The 25,879-nt window shown below is 39.1% G+C and overlaps 1 protein-coding gene across 1 annotated transcript; it reads left to right on the forward strand.

Annotated features, from left to right (window-relative positions):
- Positions 1-10,047: 10,047 nt before the first annotated feature.
- LOC130463443 (cytochrome P450 87A3-like) lies at positions 10,048-15,751 on the forward strand. Its single transcript, XM_056832577.1, has 8 exons — positions 10,048-10,767; positions 13,776-13,925; positions 14,015-14,266; positions 14,368-14,457; positions 14,545-14,623; positions 14,730-14,836; positions 14,959-15,086; positions 15,163-15,751. Exons 1-8 carry the CDS (start codon positions 10,048-10,050, stop codon positions 15,263-15,265), a joined length of 1,629 nt encoding a protein of 542 aa, XP_056688555.1. The 3' UTR covers positions 15,266-15,751.
- The last annotated feature ends 10,128 nt before the right edge of the window (positions 15,752-25,879 follow it).

A 25,879-nucleotide genomic window follows, 5' to 3' on the forward strand; every position in this document is an offset into this window, starting at 1 on the left:
AACAAAGGGGTATTACTTCTACAATACATCTGAGAACAAAGTGTTTGTTGCTCGAGATGGTGTCTTTTTGGAGAAGGATCACATTTCCAAAATGACAAGTGGGAGAAAAGTAGACCTCGAAGAAATTCGAGTCGAACAACAAACTCTAGAGAATGCTCAAGATGACATTCAGGATGAAACTCAGAGATCTTTAGAAGAATCTGGTGAGAATCATGGTCAATCTAGAAATGTTACCCCGCGTAGATCGCAAAGATATAGATCTCAACCGGAAAGGTACTTAGGTATTTTGACGAACGAGAGCTATGACGTTCTATTACTTGAAAGTGATGAACCTGCGACTTACAAGCAAGCTATGACGAGCCCTAGCTCCAAGCAGTGGCAAGAAGCCATGCAATCTGAATTAGACTCCATGTCTGAAAACCAAGTATGGGATTTGGTCGATTTGCCAGATGGCTACCAAGCCATTGGAAGCAAATGGGTTTTCAAACTGAAAAAGGACAAGGATGGGAAACTTGAAGTTTTCAAAGCTAGATTGGTTGCAAAAGGTTACAGGCAAGTCCACGGTGTGGATTACGATGAAACCTTTTCACCAGTTGCAATGCTAAAGTCTATTCGAATAATGTTAGCAATCGCTGCATATTACGATTACGAAATATGGCAGATGGATGTCAAAACTGCTTTCTTAAACGGCGTTTTAACAGAAACTATGTTTATGACACAGCCTGAAGGTTTTGAGGATCCAAAGAATGCTAAAAAGGTATGCAAGCTAAAGAAGTCAATCTACGGATTGAAGCAGGCATCCAGGAGCTGGAATATACGTTTTGATGAAGCAGTCAGTGACTTTGGTTTCATCAAGAACGCAGACGAATCTTGTGTATACAAGAAGGTCAGTGGGAGCAAAATTGCTTTCCTAGTATTATATGTCGACGACATATTGCTTATCGGAAATGACATTCCTATGTTGAACTCCGTCAAGATTTGGCTTGGGAAATGTTTTTCGATGAAGGATCTAGGAGAAGCACAGTACATATTGGGCATCAAGATTTACAGAGATAGATCTAAAAAGATGATTGGACTTAGTCAAAGCACTTATATCAATAAGGTGCTTGATAGGTTCAAGATGGCGGACTCCGAGCGAGGCTACCTACCCATGTCTCATGGAATGACTCTAAGCAAGACTCAGTGCCCAAAAACACTTGATGAGCGTAGACGAATGAGTGGGATTCCATATGCATCATTGATTGGTTCAATAATGTATGCTATGATATGTACACGCCCGGATGTTGCGTACGCACTCAGTGCTACGAGCAGATACCAGTCAGACCCAGGAGAGGCGCATTGGACTGCTGCCAAGAACATTCTGAAGTACCTGAAAAGGCACAAAGATGACTTCCTGGTCTATGGTGGAGATGATGAATTAATTGTTAAAGGCTATACGGACGCAAGTTTCCAAACCGACAAAGATGATTTCAGATCACAGTCTGGGTTTGTCTTCTGCCTCAACGGAGGAGCAGTAAGCTGGAAAAGTGCTAAGCAAAGCACCATTGCGGATTCTACAACTGAAGCGGAGTACATTGCTGCACATGAAGCAGCAAAGGAAGCTATATGGCTAAGGAAGTTCATAGGAGAACTTGGTGTAGTCCCCTCCATTAAAGGACCAATACCCTGTATTGTGATAATAACGGAGCTATTGCACAGGCAAAAGAGCCTAGACACCACCAGAGAGTCAAGCATGTACTTCGTAGATTTCACCTTCTACGAGAGTTCGTTGAAAGAAAAGAAGTCGAGATAAGCAAAATTGGAACTGATGACAACATATCAGATCCATTAACTAAACCTCTGCCGCAAGCGAAGCACAACTCGCACACTGCAGCTATGGGAATCAAGCATATTGGAGAATGGCTTTGATGTCTCTGTTTAATGTTTTAAAGTTTTAGAGTTTAAATATTTGTAAAACATTATTGGTTAATCATTCACATTAAATGAAAGAAATTCATTTTTCCATTTAATTTGTGGTTTATTAAATGATGAGTCCCTTCAACTTGACGATATATTCAAGATAGACTGTCAGGACCAGTCCTGTGACTAAGAAATGTCTATCAAGTGAACTTGAATGTCAAAGGTTGAAAATGGTCCCTAATCGGAGTTTTCTATAAAATTGGACGCATAGAAAACGTTAGACGATTAGAATGCAAGATGACTAGTAGTTCTGTTTCTTGAACTATGTGGACATGGCAATGTCATAATCATTTGCATAGATACTTACTTTGGGAAGACTAGTATCGGACAAGACCTATGAAACTTTACTGTAAGAGATGAAAGTCTGTCATAAGTAAATTTCATTAAATTATTAGACACTAAATCCTCAATACCTGAGTGATTTGAGATTACTTGTTTGAGAACTGGTTGCTTTGACGTTGACCAACCGTCGCACCGTAAAAGGAGGCTATAAAGGCAACGCTCAGGTAATCACCTATCAAACGAAGTCTAATCTCAAGATCGCAAGATTGGGATTGTCCTCCCATAAATCGGGATGAGATGCTTAAAAGTTGTACAAGGCCACTCGGAGAGCTAGAAACTGTGAAATGCATGGCCGTGCTCGGATGAATCATAGGCTATGATTATCTGTTTATTTGATCAGTTGAACTCTGAAACCGAGAAACACCTCTGGACATAATAAGGATGACAACTCTTACCTTATGTTCAAGAGCAAGCATCGAGCGACAAAGGAATTAGGAAATGCACACTTGTCCCTAAGGACAAGTGGGAGACTGAAGGAAATAATGCCCTTGGTCCAAGTATGCATTCTATGTTAAGTCTAATAAATGCGGTTCAGTATTAATTAACAAGTTAATAATTCAGTGAGATCAAGTGAGCTGAATGCCTAGCTAGAGGCCGCTTCAGTTCAAGTGGAATTAATGATATTAATCCACAGCTTACTCTTGACTGAACCCGTAGGGTCACACAAATAGTACGTAAACGGATCAAGTATTTAATGGCATTAAATACTCCATCTATGAATATTCGGAACCGACGGATCTTGGTTTCAGTGGGAGCTAAGATCGTCACAGGCAAGAAATGAATACTCCGGAAACGATGATATTGCCGGAAACGGAAATATGGATCGTATCGGAAATATGAATATTATCCAAGTCGTAGATGTTGCCGGAAACGGAAACATGGTACGTATCGGAAAATATTATTGGAAATGGAAATATTACCAGAATCGGAAATATTGCCGGAAACGGAAATATTGTCAGAATCGGAAATATTGCCGGAATCGGAAAATAATTCCGGAAACGGAAATATTAAATATTTGTTCGAAACGGAAATTAATTCCGGAATCGGAAATATTAAATATTGTTCGTATCGGAAATAGATTCCGGAAATGGAAATTTAATCGGAAGCGTATCGTACGAATTAGCATCGGACGAGGCTTGCCGGACGAAGGCCCAGCACGAAGCCGGGGCCATCGCCCAGCAAGCATGCGCGCCACAAGCCCAACCAAGGCAGCGCCCAGGCCTACCGCAAGGCAGGCCCAGCGCGCGCCAAGGGCCACGGCTGCGTGGGCCGTGCTGCGCGGGCTGCTGCTCGCACGCGCATGGGCAGCCCTTGTGGCTGCCGTGTGTGTGTGAGTTTGTGCTCATGCGTGATTCCTGAATCTGCAAGAGTCAGTGTATGATTAAATGTCTATTCCTAATTGGATAAATTAATTAAATAGAATTCATGTAGGATTCTAATTCCAATTAATTCGCATCCTACTAGGATTACGATTCCTTTTCCATAACTCTATAAATAAAGGCCTAGGGGTCATAATTTATACACAAGTTTCAAAGTATTCAAAAGTGAGTTTTTTGAGAGAAAATCAAACACACATCTTGCTCAAAAGTGCCGAAATTTTCTAGTACCTTAAGGGCGATTCTAGTTGGTCAATCTTAAGGCGGATCCGGACGTGCTGTGGACTATCTACGGAGGGACGACACTTGGAGTCCTAAAAGACTTGTTCTTGTTCGGTTCGGGCGCAGCTAGGGAGGGCACGCAACAAAGAGTATGCATCTAATTATGCTATATGATTATGTGTAAATAATATGTTGTCCTGGGTTAATGGTTGTTTCCGCATGATTTATGTAATGTCATATGTATCATAACCTAACATAGTGGTGGTGGGATGAGGCAGGGGGTTGAGAGTGCTAATAATATTAACACTAAATAATAATAATAATAATAATAATAATAATAATAATAATAATAATAATAACAAAAATACCCAAATCCTCTCGATTTGGGCGATTAGGGCAGGTGGCCATCCAACGGTAACGGGGTGCTGGTGTTTCCCGGCTAGTGGTGAAGGGTTTCTCCGGCAACGAGGGTACACCGGAACATCGTCAGGAACGTGGGTCAGGTTCGCGCTGGTGGTCCGTTTTGTTCACGCTGGTTGTGTGGTGTGCAAGGGTCGTGTATTCCGCTGGTGTTGATTCGGCAGCTTGCTTCTGGTATTCCGTTGGTTCTGTGGTGTTGGTTCGACGGCGGTCTGGTGGCCTGGTTCAGCGTGGTGTAGTGTTGTCTTGGGTGTTCGGCTGCGGTAGTTGATAGGTGTTTCAACGTGGGGTTGTTGTTGTGTTGCGTTGGTTGTTGCGGTTTGTGTTAGGTTTCGCGTTGGTTGTTGTCGCGTTGGTTGTTGCGGTTGGCCGGTGCGTAGCGTTGCGGTGTTTGTGTGGTGGTGTTGTGCGCTACCAGCCATAACCACTGTCTTGTAGTGGCTAGGCAATTTGGTTGAACACTGTTGGTTTGACGGTTTGCAGGGGTTGTTGCGTGGGTTTTTGCGTGGGGTTATTTGCAGGGGTTATTTGCAGGGGTTATTTGGCATTTTGGTGTGATCTACAGCTTGTTTTTTGGGGGCTCGTGCGCTGCGTTTCCTTGCGTGGCTTGAAGGATATTTTCTGGTGTTGTCTTGTTGTGGTTTTGAAGTGGCAGGGGTTTTGTGGTTTTGGAGTGCTTTGATATGGCGGCTTCGGTGGAGAAGTTTCATTGCCCTTTTGTGGGTCTTAGCGGGTGCCAGGATGGAGGTGGGCGTGGTCTGGTGAGGAGTTCTCTGATCACTCACTTACGGGATCGTCATTGTTGCCCTGGTGTGCGGGATGTAACCCGTCATTGCCTTTCTACCAATTTGCAGGTTTTTTCTACGGCTGAGGTGACCTTTCGTCGTATGGGAATTTGGCTATGTGGAGATTGTTTCAAGACACATACTCATCGTACTAGGTGTCGACATGGCAGTGGTTCTAGTCCTGTTTTTGTGGACCCACCTAATTCTGGGGATGGTATTATTCGTTTTATTCTCTACGGTATTCAAAAGACGCAAGCTCCTACTTCCGAGATATCTTCTTCTGATGCGTCTCGAGAACATCATTTTTCTTTTGATGTTACTCTTCTAGACACTTTATTGTCTAAGCGGTTGCGTTCTGTGAAATCCATCCCTCCCAAATGCCGTTTGGGTTTTTCGCGAGTTCTAAAAGGGGCGCTAGATAAGGTGATTTGCAGACCAGATGACATTGCTTGTTGGGTTCAGTTGCTCGTGTTACCTCTTTGTGTCCTCAGTACTTTTTCTCCGCGTAGTAATCGTGAGTGTTCCTCTGGTGTTAGGCGGCGTCGACAGGAAGAGAGTATCACCTCTGCTATTCGTTCTTGGGGTGAGCTTGGCGGTTCTGAGCGACTTGTCATAGACACATTGGCTAGCGTGTCTCCATTGGACGTTGACGAAGACCATTGTTTGGCGGAGCGTAATATTAAGCAATATAAGAGAAAGATTTCTGACGGTCACTACACTGCTGCTGTTAGGGTTCTTTCGTCCTCAGGTCTTTCCCCTTACAGTGATGCTACTCTTGCAGATTTGCAAGCAAAACACCCTTCCTTTCCGGTCCCTACCTTACCGGATACCCCTGTTGATCATCACCTTACTGCTTCCTCCGCTGTTGTGTTGGAGCAGATTAGGGGCTTTCCGCGTGGTACTTCGTGCGGTAGAGATGGCTTGCGTGCTCAACACCTTTTGGATTGCTTGGGTGGTGCTGCTATAGCTGTTTCTGATGAGTTGGTGGATGCTATTACGCAGGTAGTTAATCTCTTTCTTGCTGGAAAGTGTCCTGCTGAGCTTGGAGGATATATTGCTAGTGCCCCTCTTACGCCACTTGTTAAGCCTGGTGGTGGTATTCGGCCTATTGCTGTGGGCACTATTTGGAGGTGCCTTGTTTCTAAGGTCGGGGCTGCTTTGATTGGTCCGCGTTTAGGAACCTACTTAGGAGGGCTTCAGTTTGGTGTTGGGGTTCCAGCAGGTGGTGAGGCCATTCTTCATGCTGTTAATCGTTTGGTTGAGGCTCGTGGGGCTGATGTTGGCCTCTCTATGTTATTGGTGGATTTCCGGAATGCGTTCAATTTAGTTGATCGATCGGCTTTGTTGCGTGAGGTTCGGCTACATTGTCCTGCTCTTTCGCATTGGGTTGAATTCTGTTACTCTTCTCCAGCGCGGCTGTATTATGGGGAGCATACCTTGTGGTCTTGTCAAGGTGTGCAGCAAGGGGATCCTCTCGGTCCATTGCTTTTTTCTCTAGTTCTACATCCATTGGTATGTCGAATCAGAGACTCTTTTGATCTATCTCTTCAGGCTTGGTACTTGGACGATGGCACTATCGTTGGTGACACTTTGGTGGTTGGAAAGGTCTTGGAGTTGATTTTGGAGGAGGGTCCTCATTTAGGTCTCCATGTTAATGTTGAGAAGACAGAGGTTTTCTGGCCTTCGGAAGACCCACGCAGTCGTCTAGAGGGTGTCTTTCCTTCGGATATTTCTCGTCCTGCGCTTGGTGTTAAGTTGCTTGGTGGTCCAGTCAGTACGGATTCCTCTTTTTGTAAGGAGTTGGTTTCGCAGCGTGTGTCGAAGATTGTTATGTTGATGGATGCTGTAGCTACGCTTAATGATCCCCAGTGTGAGTTGTTGCTTCTTCGTGCGTGTACTGGAGTTTCTAAACTCTACTTTGCTATGCGCACTTGTCCGCCTCATCTGTTCGAAGCGGCCCAATTATCTTTTGATGTGGCTCTGCGGGCTTCTTTAGAGCGCATCGTGACTGCTTCGGGACCTGGGTTCGGTGACTGGCAATGGCATCTTGCCACCTTGCCTTATTCTTATGGAGGATTGGGTGTTTATTCAGCTGGTGATGTTCGGCATTATGCTTTTCTTGCATCCCGTTTGCAGTCTTCTGGTTTGCAGGATTCGCTTCTTCGGCTTTCAGGTGTTGATGGTCCGGGACCGGCCTTTGATGATGCTCTTGGCCTTTTCAATAGGACCGCGGAGACCGACCTTATCAGTAGCCCTAGTGAGATCGCTGCCCCCACACTCATGAAGAAATTGGCAGACATATATTTCACGAAGGTTACTGCTGATGCGGAATCCGCCTACTCCTTATCTTCGCGTCTTGTTTCCCTATGGAAATCACAGCAGGGGGATCACTCCTCAGCTTGGTTGCGGGCAGTCCCCATCTCAGGTTTAGGCCAGACTATGAACGGTAAGACTTATCGTTCGGTTCTTTGCTATCGGTTGGGTATTCCGTTGTTCTCTGATTCGACGCCGTGTTCTGCTTGCTCTCGGGTTTTCGACGAGGACATTTATGGGGATCATGCCGTGTCTTGTGCTGGGATTGTGGGTATCAAACATCGTCATAATGTTGTTCGTGATACCCTTTTGGATATTTGCTACCAGTCGGGGATTTCTGCTCGCAAGGAGGTTGATGTTGGGCTGACTAGTGAGAGTGATGGTGCTCTTCGTCCTGCAGATATATTGCTTTACTCATGGGATGGCGGTCTAGATGTGTGTGTTGACTTGACTGGGTCTTCTCCTATGACGCAATCTGGGTTGTCAGGCTTCGTTCCGGGTCGGGTTGTGGCGGTCGCAGCGCAGCGGAAGCAGGATAAGTATGCGGCACGTTGTAGGGCTTTGGGTTGCAGTTTCTTACCTTTTTCCTTCTCTTCTTTTGGGGAATTAGAGAAAGGGGCTGTTTCTTTGCTGAAACGGGTCCAGGCGTACTCCAGGGCTCAAGACATTGGGCGCGGGCAGCTGCCCACATTTTCAGCAGGATCGGGTTCGCCATAGCTAGAGGAGTGGGGGCCCAGATTGTATCTCGGCTCCCCTCCAACTTCTTGTAGTTCACCTGATCTTTGTAGCTTGTTAAGCTTGTAACGTTTTGGTGTTTTCCCATAATAATAATAATAATAATAATAATAATAATAATAATAATAATAATAATAATAATAATAATAATAATAATAATAATGATGATGTTGTTCCTAATTTTGGTTGATGACACAAAGCAAACTTCCTAATATTGTTGATTGATGGTTTCAGTTAAGTGCTTGAGTTCCTGAGAGGAACTAGGGATAGCTGCTGGAGTTCCTGAGTTGGAAGCAGTAAAAGCTAGGTCATCAAAGCCAATAAAGATCAAAGCAACAAATTCTACAATCAGATGGTTTTCATATATGCAAAGGAAGATGAAGTGACTAGTCTTAAGTTCCTCTATCCTAAACGAGGAACTCATCTGTTTCAAAGCTGGAACAATTGAAGCTTCTGAGTTGCAAGCTCCAGGAAAGGGAAGACATAAAGTCTAGGTAGCTTACTGTACTTAGAGTTTGTGTAAAATATTAATATTGCTAAATATGGTATATTGGGAACTCGAGGAACTTAGATTAATTAAGATAATTATTAAATCTCTGGTAGCTAATTTTATGGAAATTATTTATATAAATAAAAGCTTTTACGGCTTTAAATAGAAATCAGATTTTCCCTCAAATCTTGTTTCCCAAGTAAAAGCAGTTTTGGATTTCCTCAAATATCTCCTTGGATTTTATAAATAAAATAAAATTGTTTTAGAAAAAAATTTTGGTAGTTGATTTGGTCTAAACCACGTCCATTGTTTGTGGAAGCTACGTGGGAAGTGGTCCTCCCTTGTTCCTCAAGACAAGGGATGTGGAGACCAAGGTTATTGTAAGTTAGCAGTTGAGATTTGAAGGGAACAAACCCTAATGAAAAATCTCTATAAAAGGCTAAACATTTTTCTGGAAAAGATACACAAAATTCTCTGAGTATTTGCTATCCTAAAAACGATTTAAAGAAGTTTTTCTAAACAGTTTGTGTCCTAGTATAATTCAAGTTACTAAGTTCCTTATATATCCAAGCATTATTAATATCTAGGTTTCTCATAAAAACTGAATTGTATTTCGAGTGTGAGAGGATTGAGTGATCCTTGTAAAGACTTAGAGTTAAGTCTGAGAGTAAGAAGAAAACTGTAATCAGAGTTGATTGTTGTTAGGAACTCGAGTCAGAAAGGAACTCGAGTTGTAGTGTTATTGTAATCTAGGCATTACTTTAATATAAAGAGGTTTTGAGGTTTTCCCTTCGTGGTTAGTGTCAAGAATTTTCCTCAATTGTTTATCTTTTGTATCTGTGTTTCTCAGTTCCTTTATCATTTCTAAGTTCCACAAGAAACTTCACTAAAGTTCCAATATCAATTTACCCCCCCCTCTCTTGTACGTGTTCCTACTGGAATAACAGTTGGTATCAGAGCCAATACTCACGAAAAATACAGGAAACCCTGTTTGAGTCAAGTTCCTGGAAGTATGAACACACACGAGAAACTAGAGGAAGGTTACTCCACGGAAAGGCCACCAATGTTCAACGGCAAATTCTACACTTACTGGAAGAATAGGATGGAGATATTCATCAAAGCAGAAAACTACTAGGTCTGGCGTGTCATTGAAGTTGGATACTTCGAGGTAACAAAAACCAATGATAAAAATGAGGTAGTTCCTAAACCAATGTCTGAATTTGCAAAAGAAGATTTTGAAAAATATGAAACTAATGCCATGGCTGTTAAAATCCTGCATTACGGCCTTGGACCACATGAACACAATAGGGTCATGGGGTGCAAGAGCGCAAAGAAAATTTGGGATCTCCTTCAAATTACCCACGAGGGAACTAATGAAGTTAAGCGTTCAAAAATTGATCTTTTAATGTCCAAATATGAACGGTTTGGAATGCTTCCCAAAGAAACTATTCAGGAAATGTTTACTCGATTTACTAACATAACTAACAAATTGGTTTCTCTTGGAAGAAGTATACCTACTGATGAGCAGGTAAGAAAAATCCTAAGAAGCATGCCACAAGACGATCGTTGGAGAACCAAGGTTACTGCACTGTTCGAAACTAAGGACTTTACCAAGTTCAACATCGAACAGCTAGCAGGTTCCTTGATGACCCACGAACTACATCTTGATGATGTTGTTCCTGAGAGTTCCAGAAACCGAGGATTAGCTCTAAAAGCTGAGGAACTCGAAGAGTCAGAACCAGATGAAGAGGAAGCTGCCATGCTGGTAAGGAGGATGAAAATACTCTACAGGAACTTCAAGCCAGGGAACCAAAAGGGAAGGAACTTTGCAAGAAAAATAGACAGTTCCAAAACCGAACAAGGCTGCTTCAAATGTGGTGAAACTGGTCACCAAATTCGAGACTGCCCTCAGTGGATAATGACAAAGGAAAAGGAAAGGCAAGGAATAATCAAGGAACGTTACAATAAATCCACCTTTGCCAAACCTAACTTCAAGAAAGCCATGATAGCTGTGTGGGGTGAAGCAACTGATTCTAAAGATGATGAGGAACAACTAAGTGAAGAAACTGCAAATCTATGTCTTATGGCTAAGATAGACGGAACTGAACAAGTTCCATCAAATGAGGTAAGTTCCTCCTCTCTTCATTGTCTTTCAAACACTAAGTTAATTAAATTGTTGCTAGACACACTAGAAGATTACAAAAAGCTTAGTATATTAAAAGGTCGAAGTGATAAGGCCTTGGAACTTAGCAAGGAACACATGAACTACCTAAACAATGTTAGATCTGATGTACAAGGTAGGTTCTTTGAATTACTAGACAGGAACACCTCCATCATTGAGTCCTTTGAAAAGGTTAAAAATGAAAATATCCTACTCAAGGTAGAACTTAGTCAATACAAAATGTTTAATCAACAAGGTCCATGGAAATCAATATGGGATTCTTTAATGTCGACTTAGAAAAATTAAACAATGACTTGATTACAGTAAAGGAACAGAAAGAAAAACTAGAAAAGGAACTAGCCATTGCTAGAGCTCAGAAACAACCACATAAGGATCCTCCTAAATGGATTGAGAATGCTCAATCCAAGCGAACATAAGGTATGGGTTTCTCACACAAAAAGAGTCACAGTAAAGCCAAAAAGTATGTGGAATTGCCTAGTGTGAAAGTCGGTTTCTTTTGCAAAAATGGTAATCATGTCAGTAATGAGTGTTCCAAGAAAAAGGAACAAGATGAAAAAAAATTCAAATTATGTGAAACAAAAATGGATTAAGAAGTCAGTAATTGTAGTGGAGAAGGAACTCGAGAAAACCGAGTTCCTGTAACTAATCACTGATTCTTTTACAGGTTCTAGTGAGGGAGAAGAGACAATTCAAAATTTCTCTCACTAGAAGCCTACAATGGAGGAACTGTGACATTTGGAGACAACATGAAAGGAGAAATTATTGCAATTGGAAAAGTTGGAAGGTCAAGTTCCCATGCCATTGATAATGTATTTTTGGTCGAGGGCCTCATGCACAGTCTGCTAAGTATTTTCCAATTTTGTGACAATGGAAACTCTGTAAGTTTTACTTCTGAAAAATGTCAAATTATTAGCAATGACACTAGGAAAGTTATTTTGGAAGGAACTCGTAAAGGGAACACATATACTGTGGATCTCAATACAGTTCCAAAGAAAAACTTAACCTGCTTCAGTGCCATTGAAGATGATCCACTATTATGGCATAAGAGATTTGGACATGCTAGCTTCTCACTTCTTGACAAACTAAGATCAAAGGAACTGGTTCGAGGCCTGCCTTCAATCAAGTTCCTACACTAGTAGAAAAAACCCTTATTGCAGCGGGCTTTTAGACCCCTGTTGCAGCGTACATCGTATGCTGCAACTGGGGGGCCTGCAACAAGTCTGAACTTGTTGCAGCGTACAATGTTCGCTGCTAAAAGGGGTTTTTTGCAGCGTACATATGTATGTACGCTGCAATAAGTGCCAAAAAATTGGCAAAAATTTGGACTTGTTGCAGCGTACATATATATGTACGCTGCAAAAGACTCAACTTTTTGCAGCGTACATTTATTTGTACGCTGCAACAAGTCTGGAATTTTGCGAAATTTTTTTCCCTTGTTGCAGCGTACAATATATATGTACGCTGCAACAAAGCACTTTTGGCGGGAAAATTCTAATTTTGTTTAGGGATACCTAGAGTGCCTTGCACCAAATATAGAAACCTGTCAAAACAATAATAGAATAACGCAACCTGTATAACAAATATAAAAACAACAACTGGAGTTTTGTATACTATATATCCCAAAACCAAAGTGTACATATTACATTTAAATATATGTTCCAATTTCAACATAAACATACATTTTAATATAAAATTTATTCTATAACAACTAAACCAACTCGATCAAGCGCGCTAAAGCCAATAATAAATACTTGCTGGTAAAAAACTTAGCCCATTGCTCACGAACCACATCAAATTCCTCGCATAAGGCGCAATCCTCGGAGTGTAGACCTTTACAAAAACAGAAATTTAAATTAAACATTAGATTAAATACAAATTAAATATCACATTTTAACATTCAAGAAACTAATGACAATGTCCTAATAGTCTAAAATGAGTCCTTAGGTTCTTTAGTTCAAAGTTGGGAGCGAAAATGTCATTTTAGCCTAAATATGACCTATAACGACCCAATGAGCCTATAGGTGCATAAATAGATTGGAACGAGTCTTAGATCGTTATAATTATGCATATTAAACATGTAATAAGTTTTAAATGAGTCCTTAGGTTCTTTATTTTAAAGTTGGGAGCGAAAATGCCTTATTTTAGCCTAGATATGACCTATAACGACCAAACAAGTCTCAAATGTGCATAATAGATCGGATTGAGTCTTGAAAAGTTAAAAATAATCATATGAATCATGTAATAAGTTTGAAATTAGTTTTTAAGTTCGTTAGATCAAAGTTGTGAGCGAAAATGTTATTTTAGCCTAAATATGACCTATAACGGCCAAAGAAGTCTCGAATGTGCATAAATAGATTGGATTGAGTCTTGGAAAGTTAAAACTAATCATATAAAACATTTAATATATTTAAAATGAGTCCTAAGGTTCTTTATTTCATATTTGGGAGCAAAAAAGCCTCATTTTAGCCTAATATGACCTATAACGTAAGGTTTCTACCTCACGTGACCATGTAGCACTCCAGTATAAAGTTTGTCTATCAAGTCGAATCTATATATTGTAAAAGCATACATTATTATTAAGCACCTTACAGCATAAATCAATAATTATACAACCAAAAAACGCTTTCAGAAAATTATTAAAAACCAAGAAACTTCAACCAAAAAACACTTCAGAAACTTCAAGGGTTACCTAGTCTGGTTGCAGCATAAACAGCTGCATTACAGGTTAAATAGCTAAGGTGATTATAAAGTTGTAATGGACTATTTTTGTGGACAAAAGTCAAGATAAAAAGATGTAAATTCTCATTAAAAACAGCCTAATCTACTTATAACATAGGGGGTTATTATAGTTCTTGACTTTTGAGGCTATCTTAAAAACAGCCTAATCTACTTATAAGGTAGTAATTGTAGATTTGGGTTACGTGTTAGTTTTCATAACAATTTCTGTGCAGATGATTTTCAATCTGACAGCCAAAAAGCTAATTAGTCATGATGCTGAAACCTCTTCAGAAAATCTAAGGGAGAATTTTGTTGCTTTCATTAAGGGATTAATCTCCTTCCCTTTGGACATTCCTGGTACAACATACCACGAATGTTTACAGGTAAATTATAAATGATCCCTTATCCAAACATGTCTTAGTTTTTTCATACATGAATGTATAGTGACAAAATGCAAAATTTGTGGCCACAGGGAAGAAAGAAGGCAATGAAGATGCTGAAAAATATGCTACAAGAGAGAAGAATGATGCCCAGAAAACAGAACACCGACTTTTATGATTATGTCTTAGTGGAACTGGCAAAGGAGGAAACACTACTAACAGAGGGAATTGCTTTGGACTTGATGTTTGTGCTTCTCTTTGCTAGCTTTGAGACAACCTCCTTGGCTTTAACCGTAGCCTTAAAATATCTCTCAGATTATCCTCTGGTGCTACAAAAACTAACGGTAAATAACCTTTGAGGCAAAAAAAATGTTTAAATTATCCATATTCACTATTGCATCTTCTATTTGATCGAAATCATACTGACACCGTACCAAATTGACAGGAAGAGCATGAGGCGATTTTAAAGAAGCGTGAAAATCCTGATTCTCACCTTACATGGAGTGAATACAAATCAATGACATTCACTTTTCAGGTTCGTTAAGAATGCCTCCACACAAAACAAATTCATTGATGATCCTTCTTAAAATAGTGTTGATTAACTAACCAGTTTGAATTACAGTTTATCAATGAAACAGTTAGGCTGGCAAATATAGTTCCAGGAATATTTAGAAAAGCATTGAAAGATGTCAGCTACAAGGGTATGCATCTACCATCATTACAAAACTTATGGACTTAAAGTGTTTTATGTCAATGTTATGTTTATACTCAAATGCATACCTTAACATAGAATTTTGATTGATGTAGGTTACACCATTCCAGCTGGTTGGGGTGTCATGGTCTGTCCTCCAGCTGTACACTTAAACCCTGCTATATATGAAAATCCCCTTGACTTTAATCCATCGAGATGGGAGGTATGTATCAAACTTTCTTATTTCTGTCATTCACGAGAGGAAAAAAGATGGGAGGAAAAAACTTTGGTTAGATTACTTTATTAAAATACAAAAAAATAAACATGAAATTTATTTGTGTATAGGGAGGAGAAATAAATGGTGCATCCAAACATTTCATGGCTTTCGGTGGAGGCATGAGATTTTGTGTTGGGACAGATTTTACCAAGGTGCAAATGGCTGTATTTCTACACTGCTTGGTTACAAAGTACAGGTAGAAGCTCACTTTCAAAAATTAACATGCATATTAAATAAAAAGGGAAGATTTAACTTATTTTCTTCAACCTCAGGTGGAATCCAGTAAAAGGAGGGAACATAGTTCGGACCCCTGGCTTACAGTTTCCAGATGGATTTCATGTTCAATTGTCTGAGAAAAGGTCAACAGAAACATAAACTATCAATTGATTCTGCTCCAGAAATATAGTTGTTACAAGTGACTTGAGCCGCAATAAGGAAACACATCAATACAAACATAACAGGAGAGGAGAACAAATATTTACAGTTTCTCCACCAAACAAGAGCAAACCGTGAATAGCTTTCTTGTAATCGTCATAGCTTTTGTATACATTGTCTATTTTTTACCCCTCATCTTCTCGTCAATATGTGAAAGCACATATGATTTGGGGAAAACCGGGTTAGATGTCTTACAGCATGTAAAATCATTATTGAATTCATGTCACCTCTCATGTTGCAAATGTATAAAACATCAATACCAAAATACAAATATCCCTAGCATTATACTATAGTCTCTGCCAATTATTATGATCGAGCTACTAGATTAACTCAATGAAAGAACTGTAAACCGTACAGAACTACAGATAGTATACAACTGAACATAAAGCACCATAGTAGTATGATTATATTTAAACCCCTTCCTTTATGTTCAGTTATACATTGAAGCAAACCACAAATCAGAAGCAAAGCTATACATTGACAAGCCTTCATTAAAAAAAATAAGGCATTTTCTGTATAGAAATTGAAGAAAAAAATGTACTTTGCGTTGAACTTGACCCATATAATTCTTGTTATTCATAGAACTATAAGGAACACATATATCTATCATTCTATCAGTACATCAATTTTTCAGGTTGGATAGTACTTCAATTGTGAGTTGACTAAAATCAGATTCAAGAGTCACCAAATCACGATATAGAGACTAGTTGATTATTCAAATACTAAATTGTGGTTGTCACTTGTCATCCCCTAGACTACATTCAACCCATGTTCTTCTAAGATCACTTGAGCTATGAGAACTAAGTTGACAATGCAACAAACTTAATACAAAAATCTCACAACTTTGCATTCAAATTCTTCCAAAAACAACAATCAACAAGCATACTAAACCTGAATACAAAATTAATAAGAATAAATTAAAAATAGCTGAAACAATAAACTAAAACCCTTCAATTAATCAACCCAAATCATCATTCTCAATGTAAATCAAAAACCCAATTGGCAAACTATCAATTTTTCACTAAAAACAAATTTCAGAATTCCCAAATTGATGAAATTTGACCTACAAATCCAACATTTTACTCCAAAAAGAAAGAAACGAGATAAACAAACTCACACTGTGGATGCCGGAGGCGTTAAGGGCGGCAAAGAAGGCGGTAGCGGCGGCTCAAACGAAGAGAGAGGCGACCCCGAGTTCCCTGGCGGGCATAAAATTGGAATCTCCGACGAAGCCTTTCTTGCAAGATCTAATCCCCCACCCTAATTGGACGGCGCTAGCTAGTAGTCACCCAACAACCAGAACGGGCGGCGCAAGCAAGGGGGAAAAGAACATTGAATCGATTAGTTAGGGTTTTGGGATTTTAAATCAAGAACTTATTAAAACAATTGAGGGAAAAATTGAAATCAATTTACCAATTAGTTACAAATGATGTTGTGTTGGTAGGCCACCATTATTGGCGGCGACAAGCAGAGGAAAGCCGAGCACGGAGGCAGGACAACACCATCAACCACAACAACGCAATAACCATCGCAACCACCCAGCAGCGTCGGCATGAAGGAGGTGGTGGCCGGCGATGCAGAGGAACGAAGAGAAAGAGTGTTCGAAATTTTGAGGGACGCGGCTTAGGGTTTGTCTTTAGGGGACGACGCAGGGAAAGGCAAGGGAAGAAGAAAGGACCGCGAGAAAAAAATTTGAGATGCGGCTTAAATTGTTTTGAAATTTTTTTATCCGGTTATTGCAGGGGGCTTTTAAATTGTACGCTGCAACAAAAAGGGTTATTGCAGGGGGCTTTTAAAATGTACGCTGCAACAAACTTTTTTGCAGGGAACAATTAAATTGTACGCTGCAACAACCCTTTAAATGGTTTGACCCGCGTTGACCGACTGGTTGTTGAAGCGTATTAATACATGTACGCTGCAACAAGGGGGGTGCAACAGGGGTTTTTTCTACTAGTGCTAAATGATAAAGTTTGTGATGCCTATGCCAGAGGCAAACATGTCAGAAGCTCTTTCAAGTCCAAGAAAATGGTTAGCACAACGAAACCATTGGAACTCATCCATATGGACTTGTGTGGACCAATGATGATTCAAAGTAGAAGTGGAAAAATATATGTCTTAGTTATTTTTGATGATTATTCTCGTTTTACATGGGTTATTTTCTTAGCCAGTAAAGATGAAATTTTGATGAGTTTATTGCTTTCTCTAAGAAAATACAAAGAACTACAGGACATGAACTGATTCACAACAGATCGAATCATGGAACAGAGTTTGAAAATCACAAGTCCGATGACTACTGCAAGAAACAAGGTATGGAACACAATTTCTCTGCTCCCAAGACTCCACAACAAAATGGAGTTGTTGAGAGAAAAATCAGGACCTTGGAAGACATGGCAAGAACTGAAGGAAATAATGCCCTTGGTCCAAGTATGCATTCAATGATAAGTCTAATAAATGCGGTTCAGTATTAATTAACAAGTTAATAATTCAGTGAGATCAAGTGAGCTGAATGCCTAGCTAGAGGCCGCTTCAGTTCAAGTGGAATTAATGATATTAATCCACAGCTTACTCTTGACTGAACCCGTAGGGCCACACAAATAGTACGTAAACGGATCAAGTATTTAATGGAATTAAATACTCCATCTATGGATATTCGGAATCGACGGATCTTGGTTTCAGTGGGAGCTGAGATCGTCAAAGGCAAGAAATGAATACTCCGGAAACGATGATATTGCCGGAAACGGAAATATGGATCGTATCGGAAATATAAATATTATTCAACTCGTAGATGTTGCCGGAAACGGAAACATGGTACGTATAGGAAAATAGGAAATTTTGGTATTTACTACCTTTAAAATACACCACTTTTGTATTTACTACCTTATGAAATTTTTATTTTAAATTACTACCTTAAACTTCCAGATTTTTTTTATTTACTACCACTTTACAGTTTTTTCATTTTAAAATTAAGATATCTCTTTCGTTTCTTAATCGTTTAAAGTGATTCGAAGTTCATTATTTTCCTTTTTCTATAGGGATTTCATTGAGAATGTCATTTCAAAAAAATTCGTTTGATAATTCATAAATATTTTAAAATTTTAAAAATAATATTTAATTTGTTTAAACTTTTACGAAATGTTAAAAGGTAAGATCCCTATGGAATCCTTACATATAAATGAGAAGAATGGGCTTTGAATCACTTAAAATGATTAAGAAACGAAAGAGATATCTCAATTTTAAAATGAGAAAATTGTAAAATGGTAGTGAATACAAAAAAAATGGAACTTAAAGGTAGTAATTTAAAATAAAATTTTCATAAGGTAGTAAATACAAAAGTGGTGTATTTTTAAGGTAGTAAATACCAAAAAATCCAGGAAAATATTATTGGAAATGGAAATATTGCCGGAATCGGAAATATTGCCGGAAACGGAAATATTATCGGAAACGGAAATATTATCGAAATCGGAAAATAATTCCGGAAACGGAAATATTAAATATTTGTTCGAAACGGAAATTAAATCCGGAATCGGAAATATTAAATATTGTTCGTATCGGAAATGAATTCCGGAATCGAGAATTTAATCGGAAGCGTATCGTACGAATAAGCATCGGACGAGGCCTGCCAGACGAAGGCCCAACAAGAAGCCAGGCCATCGCCCAGCAAGCAAGACGCGCGCCAACGCCCTGCCCAAGGCAGCGCCAGGCCCACCGCAAGGCAGGCCCAGCGCGCCAAGGCGTGGCTACGTAGCGTGGGCTGCGTGGGCCGAGCGCACGCGTGCGGGCGCCCTCGTGGCTCCGTGCGTGTGTGTGTTTGTATCCATGCACAATTCCTAAATCTATTAGGATTTGGTGTATGATTAAATTCCTATTCCTAAAAGGATTATTTAATTAATTAGAGTCCTTGTAGGATTCTAAGTTTAATTAAATCGTATCCTACTAGAATTCTAATTCCCTTTCCAAGCCTCTATAAATAAGGGCCTAGGGTCATAATTTATGCACATGGGATTGAAGTATTCTAAGGGTAAGTTTTGAAAGAAAAATAAGCCAAACACTTGCAAACACTTAACCGAATTTCCTAGTAACCTTAAGGGCGATTCTAGTTGGTCTAACTTGAGGCGGATCCGGACGTACTGTGGACTATCTACGGAGGGACGACATTTGGAGTCCTAAAGACTTGTTCTTGTTCGGTTCGGGCGCAGCTAGGGAGGGCACGCTACAAAGTGTATGCTCCCAAATTATGCTAAATGATTATGTGTAAATAATATGTTTCCTGGCATTAAGGTTTTTCCGCATGATTTATGTTTTGTCATATGTATCATAACCTATCAAGAACCATGGTAATTGACAGTTCCTTACCAAGGAACTTCTGGGCAGAAGCAGTAAACACAACTTGTTATATTATAAATAGAGTCATGATTCGTGCCATATTAAATAAAACACCCTATGAATTGTTAAAAGGAATTAAACCCAACATCTCATATTTTAGAGCTTTTGGGTGCAAATGTTTTGTCCACAATAATGGCAAAAGGAACTTGGGTAAATTTGATGAAAGAAGTGATGAGGCTCTATTCCTAGGATATGCCTTAAATAGCAAAGCCTACAGAGTTTATAATAAAAGGTCAATGTGCGTAGAGGAGAGTGTACATATTATTTTTGATGAGACTAACAAAATTGATGAAGTTCAGGAACAAGAGGATTTCGAAATTGGTTTGACTCGTGCTACAGATAATGATGAAGAGTTCCTTCAAGTAAGAAAACCAGCCGAGCCAAGAACACAACAAAATCAAGAATTTCCTGCTCAAGAGGAATAGAAAGAGAATCAGGAAGTTCATGTCCTAGAGGAACTCACACCGGATCCCAGAACTCCTGATCCAGAGGAACCAGAGGAACCAGAGGAACCAGAGGAACTAGAGGAGACTCCTGAACCTGTGGAACAACGTACAATTCAACAGGAATTCAACTCAAGAAACAGAAGAAACTGAGGAGACAATGGCAACCTCTTGGGCCCAGTTTCAACCTAGGCCATGGAAACATCAAAGTTCCCATCCAATGGAACTCATTGTCAGTGAAAAAGGAACTCAGACAAGATCCCAACTGAGGAACTTATCTGCCTTCCATGTGTTCCTCTCCATAATTGAGCCAAGGAACCATAGTGAGGCCTTGGAAGATGCTGATTGGATAACTGTTATGCAAGAAGAGTTGAATGAATTCAAAAGTAACAAAGTGTGGAAGTGGAACCCAAGCCAAAGCATCAGAATGTGATAGGACTAAAATGGGTGTTCCGAAACAAGAAAGATGAACATGTAACGATTATCAGGAACAAGGCTAGGTTAGTCGTCAAAGGCTACAATCAACAGGAAGATATTTACTTCGAAGAAACTTTTCTCTTGTTTATGGACTAGAAGTCATTAGAATCTTAATTTCTTTTGCAGCCTTCATGGGATTTATGTTTTGTCATATGTATCATAACCTATCAGTGGTATCACGAGCCTCTTATTATTTTCATAATCTAAATTGCATAAACATGGTTAAATATTACAAATTTGCAAGAATTAAAAGGGGTGATTAATTTTCGTAATTGTTAATTAATTGCAAATTGCGTTTATTTAATTATATGTACGCAGTTTTTCGGCAGTTTCTTCGTTACTCATCCAAATCGAGTAATTTTTGTGTCAATTCCGCATGTAAAAGGCATTCTAAAATTTTGACAAAAATAGTAATTTTCGGCCGAACCCAGAATTCTCAAAATCGAAGCCTAACTATGACTTTTCGGAGGTTTTAGTTTTTCGAACGCAAAAGTTTGTAAATTTAAGATGTTAAATTAAATATTTGCGATTCTTGTTGATAAATCTTGAATTTTTGATTGACCTACTGTATATGTTTAACAAGTTTGAATGCCTAGCCTTGTTAATTATGCAATCTAATTTGTAATTATGATTAATTTGTTGAAAATTGGAATAATTTAGAATTAATTTGATTTTCATAATTAATTAATAATTTAATTAGATACCTATGATTAAAAACCACCATAAAAATTGTAAATTTATGTTAAATTTTAAATTTTTATGACCTAGACTTGAATCGATGGAATCGGAAATCAATTAATTAATAAATTTTTGATTTTTCGCCCTAAAATTATGAAATTAATATGATTTATTAATTTGTCATTAATTTTGAAAATAAATTTTTTAAATTTTTATGCGATTCGCTCATATAACTTGCACGCACAAAGCAATGGACGCTACGTGTAACCCTTAAGGGGTGTTGTATAGTGCGGGCATGCGACGACGAGCAAGGGAGCTCATCGCCCATGCGGTACGAATGCAGCGAGCAAGGCTATGGTGCACGAGCACAAGGCAACAGCCCTGCCTTGTGTCGTGTGCTATGTGGGATGGGCGAGTGGGTAAGGGCGAGAGCAAGGCAGCGACAGTCGCGTGTGGGGAGCAGGCGAGCTGCGCCACGACGCAACTGACGTGCGCAACGTGCGAAGCCTCGCACGCAGCGAGCGCAAGCTCGCGTGCGACGAGCGCTACGCCCAGCGACGAACGCTCGCGCGCGCAGCGAGCCAGAGGCCAAGCGTGCCTCGAGGCGCCTTGCGATGGTGTGCAACGATGGATGCGACGCAGCACATAGGCTGCGCGCACATGGCCAGCGATGGCTGCGTGCGTGTGGCCTATGGATGTGCGTTGCGTGGTGATGTTGCGTACCTTGTGTTACGATTAGATCGTTTTAAAATTTTAATTTGAAATTTTCAGTTTCTGTAATTTTAATTAATTTTAAAATTAATAATTTAAATTGTTTTCTTGGATTTTAATTTTGAATATTATAATTATAATTAATTTCATTTATTCTAATTATTTTACTAAAATTAAAATCATGAATTAATTTAAATACGATTGAAAGTAAATTAAATATGTGAATTCAATTATAAATTTATATGAGCTTTAAATTTTAATTAAATTTGTATGTTTCCGGTTAGACTAGAAATACATTTTTATGTTTAAAATTAGTAAAGCATATGAATTTATTGGTTTAAGTGGGAGCCCTTTTAGTCATAAACTCTTGATTAGGTCTACAAATCCTTAAGGTTAAAACAACTTGATTAGAATTAATAAGGACTGAATAATTTGTAGATTATTGGTGCCCTTGATTAATTGCTGCAAATATTTATGTGATGCATAACGTGTTTTACTAACCAGCTATGTGGGCCATTCATGATAATGAATGGGTGAATGATATATATTGTATATGTACTGTTTTGCAGGTTATGAAGTGACTAGTATGGCCCAAATAGGATAGAAAATATGGTCTGCGTACCATTAATTTGAATGTAATTGGTCTAAAGTACCAAAATTGTTTTTCAATTCAAATATGGTATGCGTACCATCAAATAGTTGTAATTAGTTTAATTATAGCTTATCCTATTTGAAGAAAATGGCGCCTCCCACGGAGATTTTCAAGACGGACTTTGAAGTTGAAGCTTCAAGATGAAGTCGGGCCATACTAGATCACATTTATCTTATGCATGCTTTAAGTTATTTATTGCTTTAAATATGTCTTAAATATGCATGAGATCAAAGCTTGATTATGTTGCATGATTAAGGATTTTAGTTCACTTAAAATCTAACCAACATAGTAAGAGCCTTAAGTTCAAAACTTAAAAATTGAGTTAAAAGGTGCCATGCCAAAATAACACTTACTTGGATATCATTTACATCGATCTTAGTAATAGTTTTCCGCCATAGCGAGGTGTTACTTGTCGATACTAAAGGGGTAAGGTACACAAATAATTGTGAGTACATGTTAGTTTTGGTGAAACTCAACGATATAAGTAAGGAGTCCTTTTATGTCGTGGCAAAATCGATAGGTTTACCTAATAAGTTCTTAGACGTGCCTATCAACCAAGAATAGTTTCTAGACTATTAGCAAATGGCTTTTGCTTACCTAAAAGATTTCAGAATTGAGTCTAAATACATAATGTGCTTAATTCTTCAATGGATTTTAGGATCTTGGAATCATTTTATTCACACCTGCCGGAACACATAATTTGAATAAAATGCTTAATGAACATTGAATTATGCATGTATGCTAGAATTTAAGTTTATTAAGAGAAATTGTGAATGGTTATTTATTTGTTTATTCTTTTCAATTGTAGTTTTAACTATGGCAAACAACAATCAAAACATCATCATGGGTTCTGAGCTTATGGTCAAGCTGAACCTAACAAATTTTATTGAATGGGAAGCTAAGCTAGTTGAAATAGTCAGACTCAATGGACTTGAGTATGTACTATTACATCCCATGCCAAGCTACTATGCCAGAGACATGACCCCTGAAAGATTTTCCGCCTGGGATGCGGATCTCAAAAAGGTTATGAGTCTCATGCTGAACAATATCCCTGATGAATGGGCTAGAAGGTTTGTAGCTTATGAACCTTTTACGCTCATCAAGAATCTGAGGGACATCTGTCGTGGAAGCACGGAGGACAGGGACCTGAACGTCCATGAGTTGATTGAATCAATGTCTGGTCTAAAGGTTAGTTTTCCCAACAGGTGTTATAGGATGGAAGTCCAAGAAACACATGTTCAGCTCCTTCGCACTAAACAGAGGGTAGGCGTCCCACTGAGGTTCCATGTGGATCTTATGCTTTCATATTTCGATCGCCTAAGTCTGCTAGGAACACCAATAAGCGAAAGGATGGCAGTCTTTATCTTGCTCAATTCACTGCACAGTGGGTTTGGTCGCTTCAAGCAACTATACCTAAGTGAACCAAGAGAAGAAACAATTGCAGAATTTGTTCACCTTGTCAGAAAGGCTGAGATAATACTGGACTGTGAAGCCAAAGATTTACTCAAGGCTAAAGGGAGACCGTTCAAGAAAAGTGGAAAGTCCAAGGGCAATGCTAAATCAAAGAAGGAAAAGTCCACATCAAGCTGTCTTTATTGTGATGGTATAGGCCATTACAAAAGAGAATGTCCAAAGCTAAAGGAAGATCAGAAGAACGGAACAGTCGTTCCATCTTCAGGTATTTTCGTTATAGACTGTATACTTGCTAATTCAACTTCTTGGGTATTAGATACAGGTTGTGGCTCACACTTATGTTCCAATTCACAGGGACTAATAAGAAGTAGAAAGTTAAGCAAGGGTGAAGTCGACCTACGAGTGGGAAATGGAGCACGGATTGCTGCATTAGCTGTAGGAACTTATTATTTGTCGTTGCCCTCTGGGCTAGTTTTGGAACTGGAAGAGTGTTTCCATGTTCCAAGCCTTACTAAAAACATCATTTCAGTTTCTTGCTTAGATGCTAAGGGATTTTCCTTTTTAATAAAAGACAATAGTTGTTCGTTTTATTTTAAAGAGATGTTTTATGGATCTGCTAGATTAGTCAATGGACTTTATTTATTAGATCACGACAAACAAGTTTATAACATAAATACCAAAAAGGCCAAAAAGGATGATTCAGATCTCACCTATCTGTGGCATTGTCGATTAGGCCATATTAACTTGAAACGCATGGAAAGACTTCAAAAGGAAGGAATTCTAGAACCATTTGACTTAGAGGATTATGGTAAGTGCGAATCATGTTTACTTGGAAAAATGACAAAGCAACCTTTCTCTAAAGTTGGAGAAAGAGCAACTGAACTATTGGGTTTAATCCATACAGATGTATGTGGACCAACGAGTACAAATGCTAGGGGTGGTTTCAGCTACTTTATTACTTTCACTGATGACTTCAGTAGATATGGTTATGTCTACCTAATGAAGCATAAGTCTGAATCCTTTGATAAATTCAAAGAATTTCAGAATGAAGTAGAGAATCAATTAGGCAAGAAGATTAAGGCACTGCGGTCTGATAGAGGCGGTGAATATCTGAGCTAAGAATTTGATGACCATCTGAAAGAATGTGGAATTCTATCAGAATTGACCCCTCCTGGAACACCACAATGGAACGGTGTGTCGAAACGGAGGAACAGAACCTTGATAGACATGGTTAGGTCAATGATGGGTCAGGCCTAACTTCCATTAGAATTTTGGGGACATGCACTAAATACAGCTGCACTCACTATAAATAGAGCTTCGTCTAAAGCTGTCGAAAAGACTCCATATGAGTTATGGTTTGGAAAGCCTCCAAAAGTGTTTTTTCTTAATATTTGGGGATGTGAAGTATACGTCAAACGATTAATTTCAGACAAACTTTATCCAAATTCTGACAAATGTATCCTTTTGGGCTATCCAAAGGAAACAAAGGGGTATTACTTCTACAATACATCTGAGAACAAGGTGTTTGTTGCTCGAGATGGTGTCTTTTTGGAGAAAGATCACATTTCCAAAATGACAAGTGGGAGAAAAGTAGACCTCGAAGAAATTCGAGCCGAACAACAAACTCTAGAGAATGCTCAAGATGACATTCAAGATGAAACTCAGAGATCTTTCGAAGTATCTGGTGAGGATCATGGTCAATCTAGAGATGTAACCCCGCGTAGATCGCAGAGATATAGATCTCAACCGGAAAGGTACTTAGGTATTTTGACGAACGAGAGCTATGACTTTCTATTA

The sequence above is a fragment of the Spinacia oleracea genome, chromosome 6 (assembly GCF_020520425.1).
Source record: "Spinacia oleracea cultivar Varoflay chromosome 6, BTI_SOV_V1, whole genome shotgun sequence".
NCBI classification, from domain to species: domain Eukaryota; kingdom Viridiplantae; phylum Streptophyta; class Magnoliopsida; order Caryophyllales; family Amaranthaceae; genus Spinacia; species Spinacia oleracea.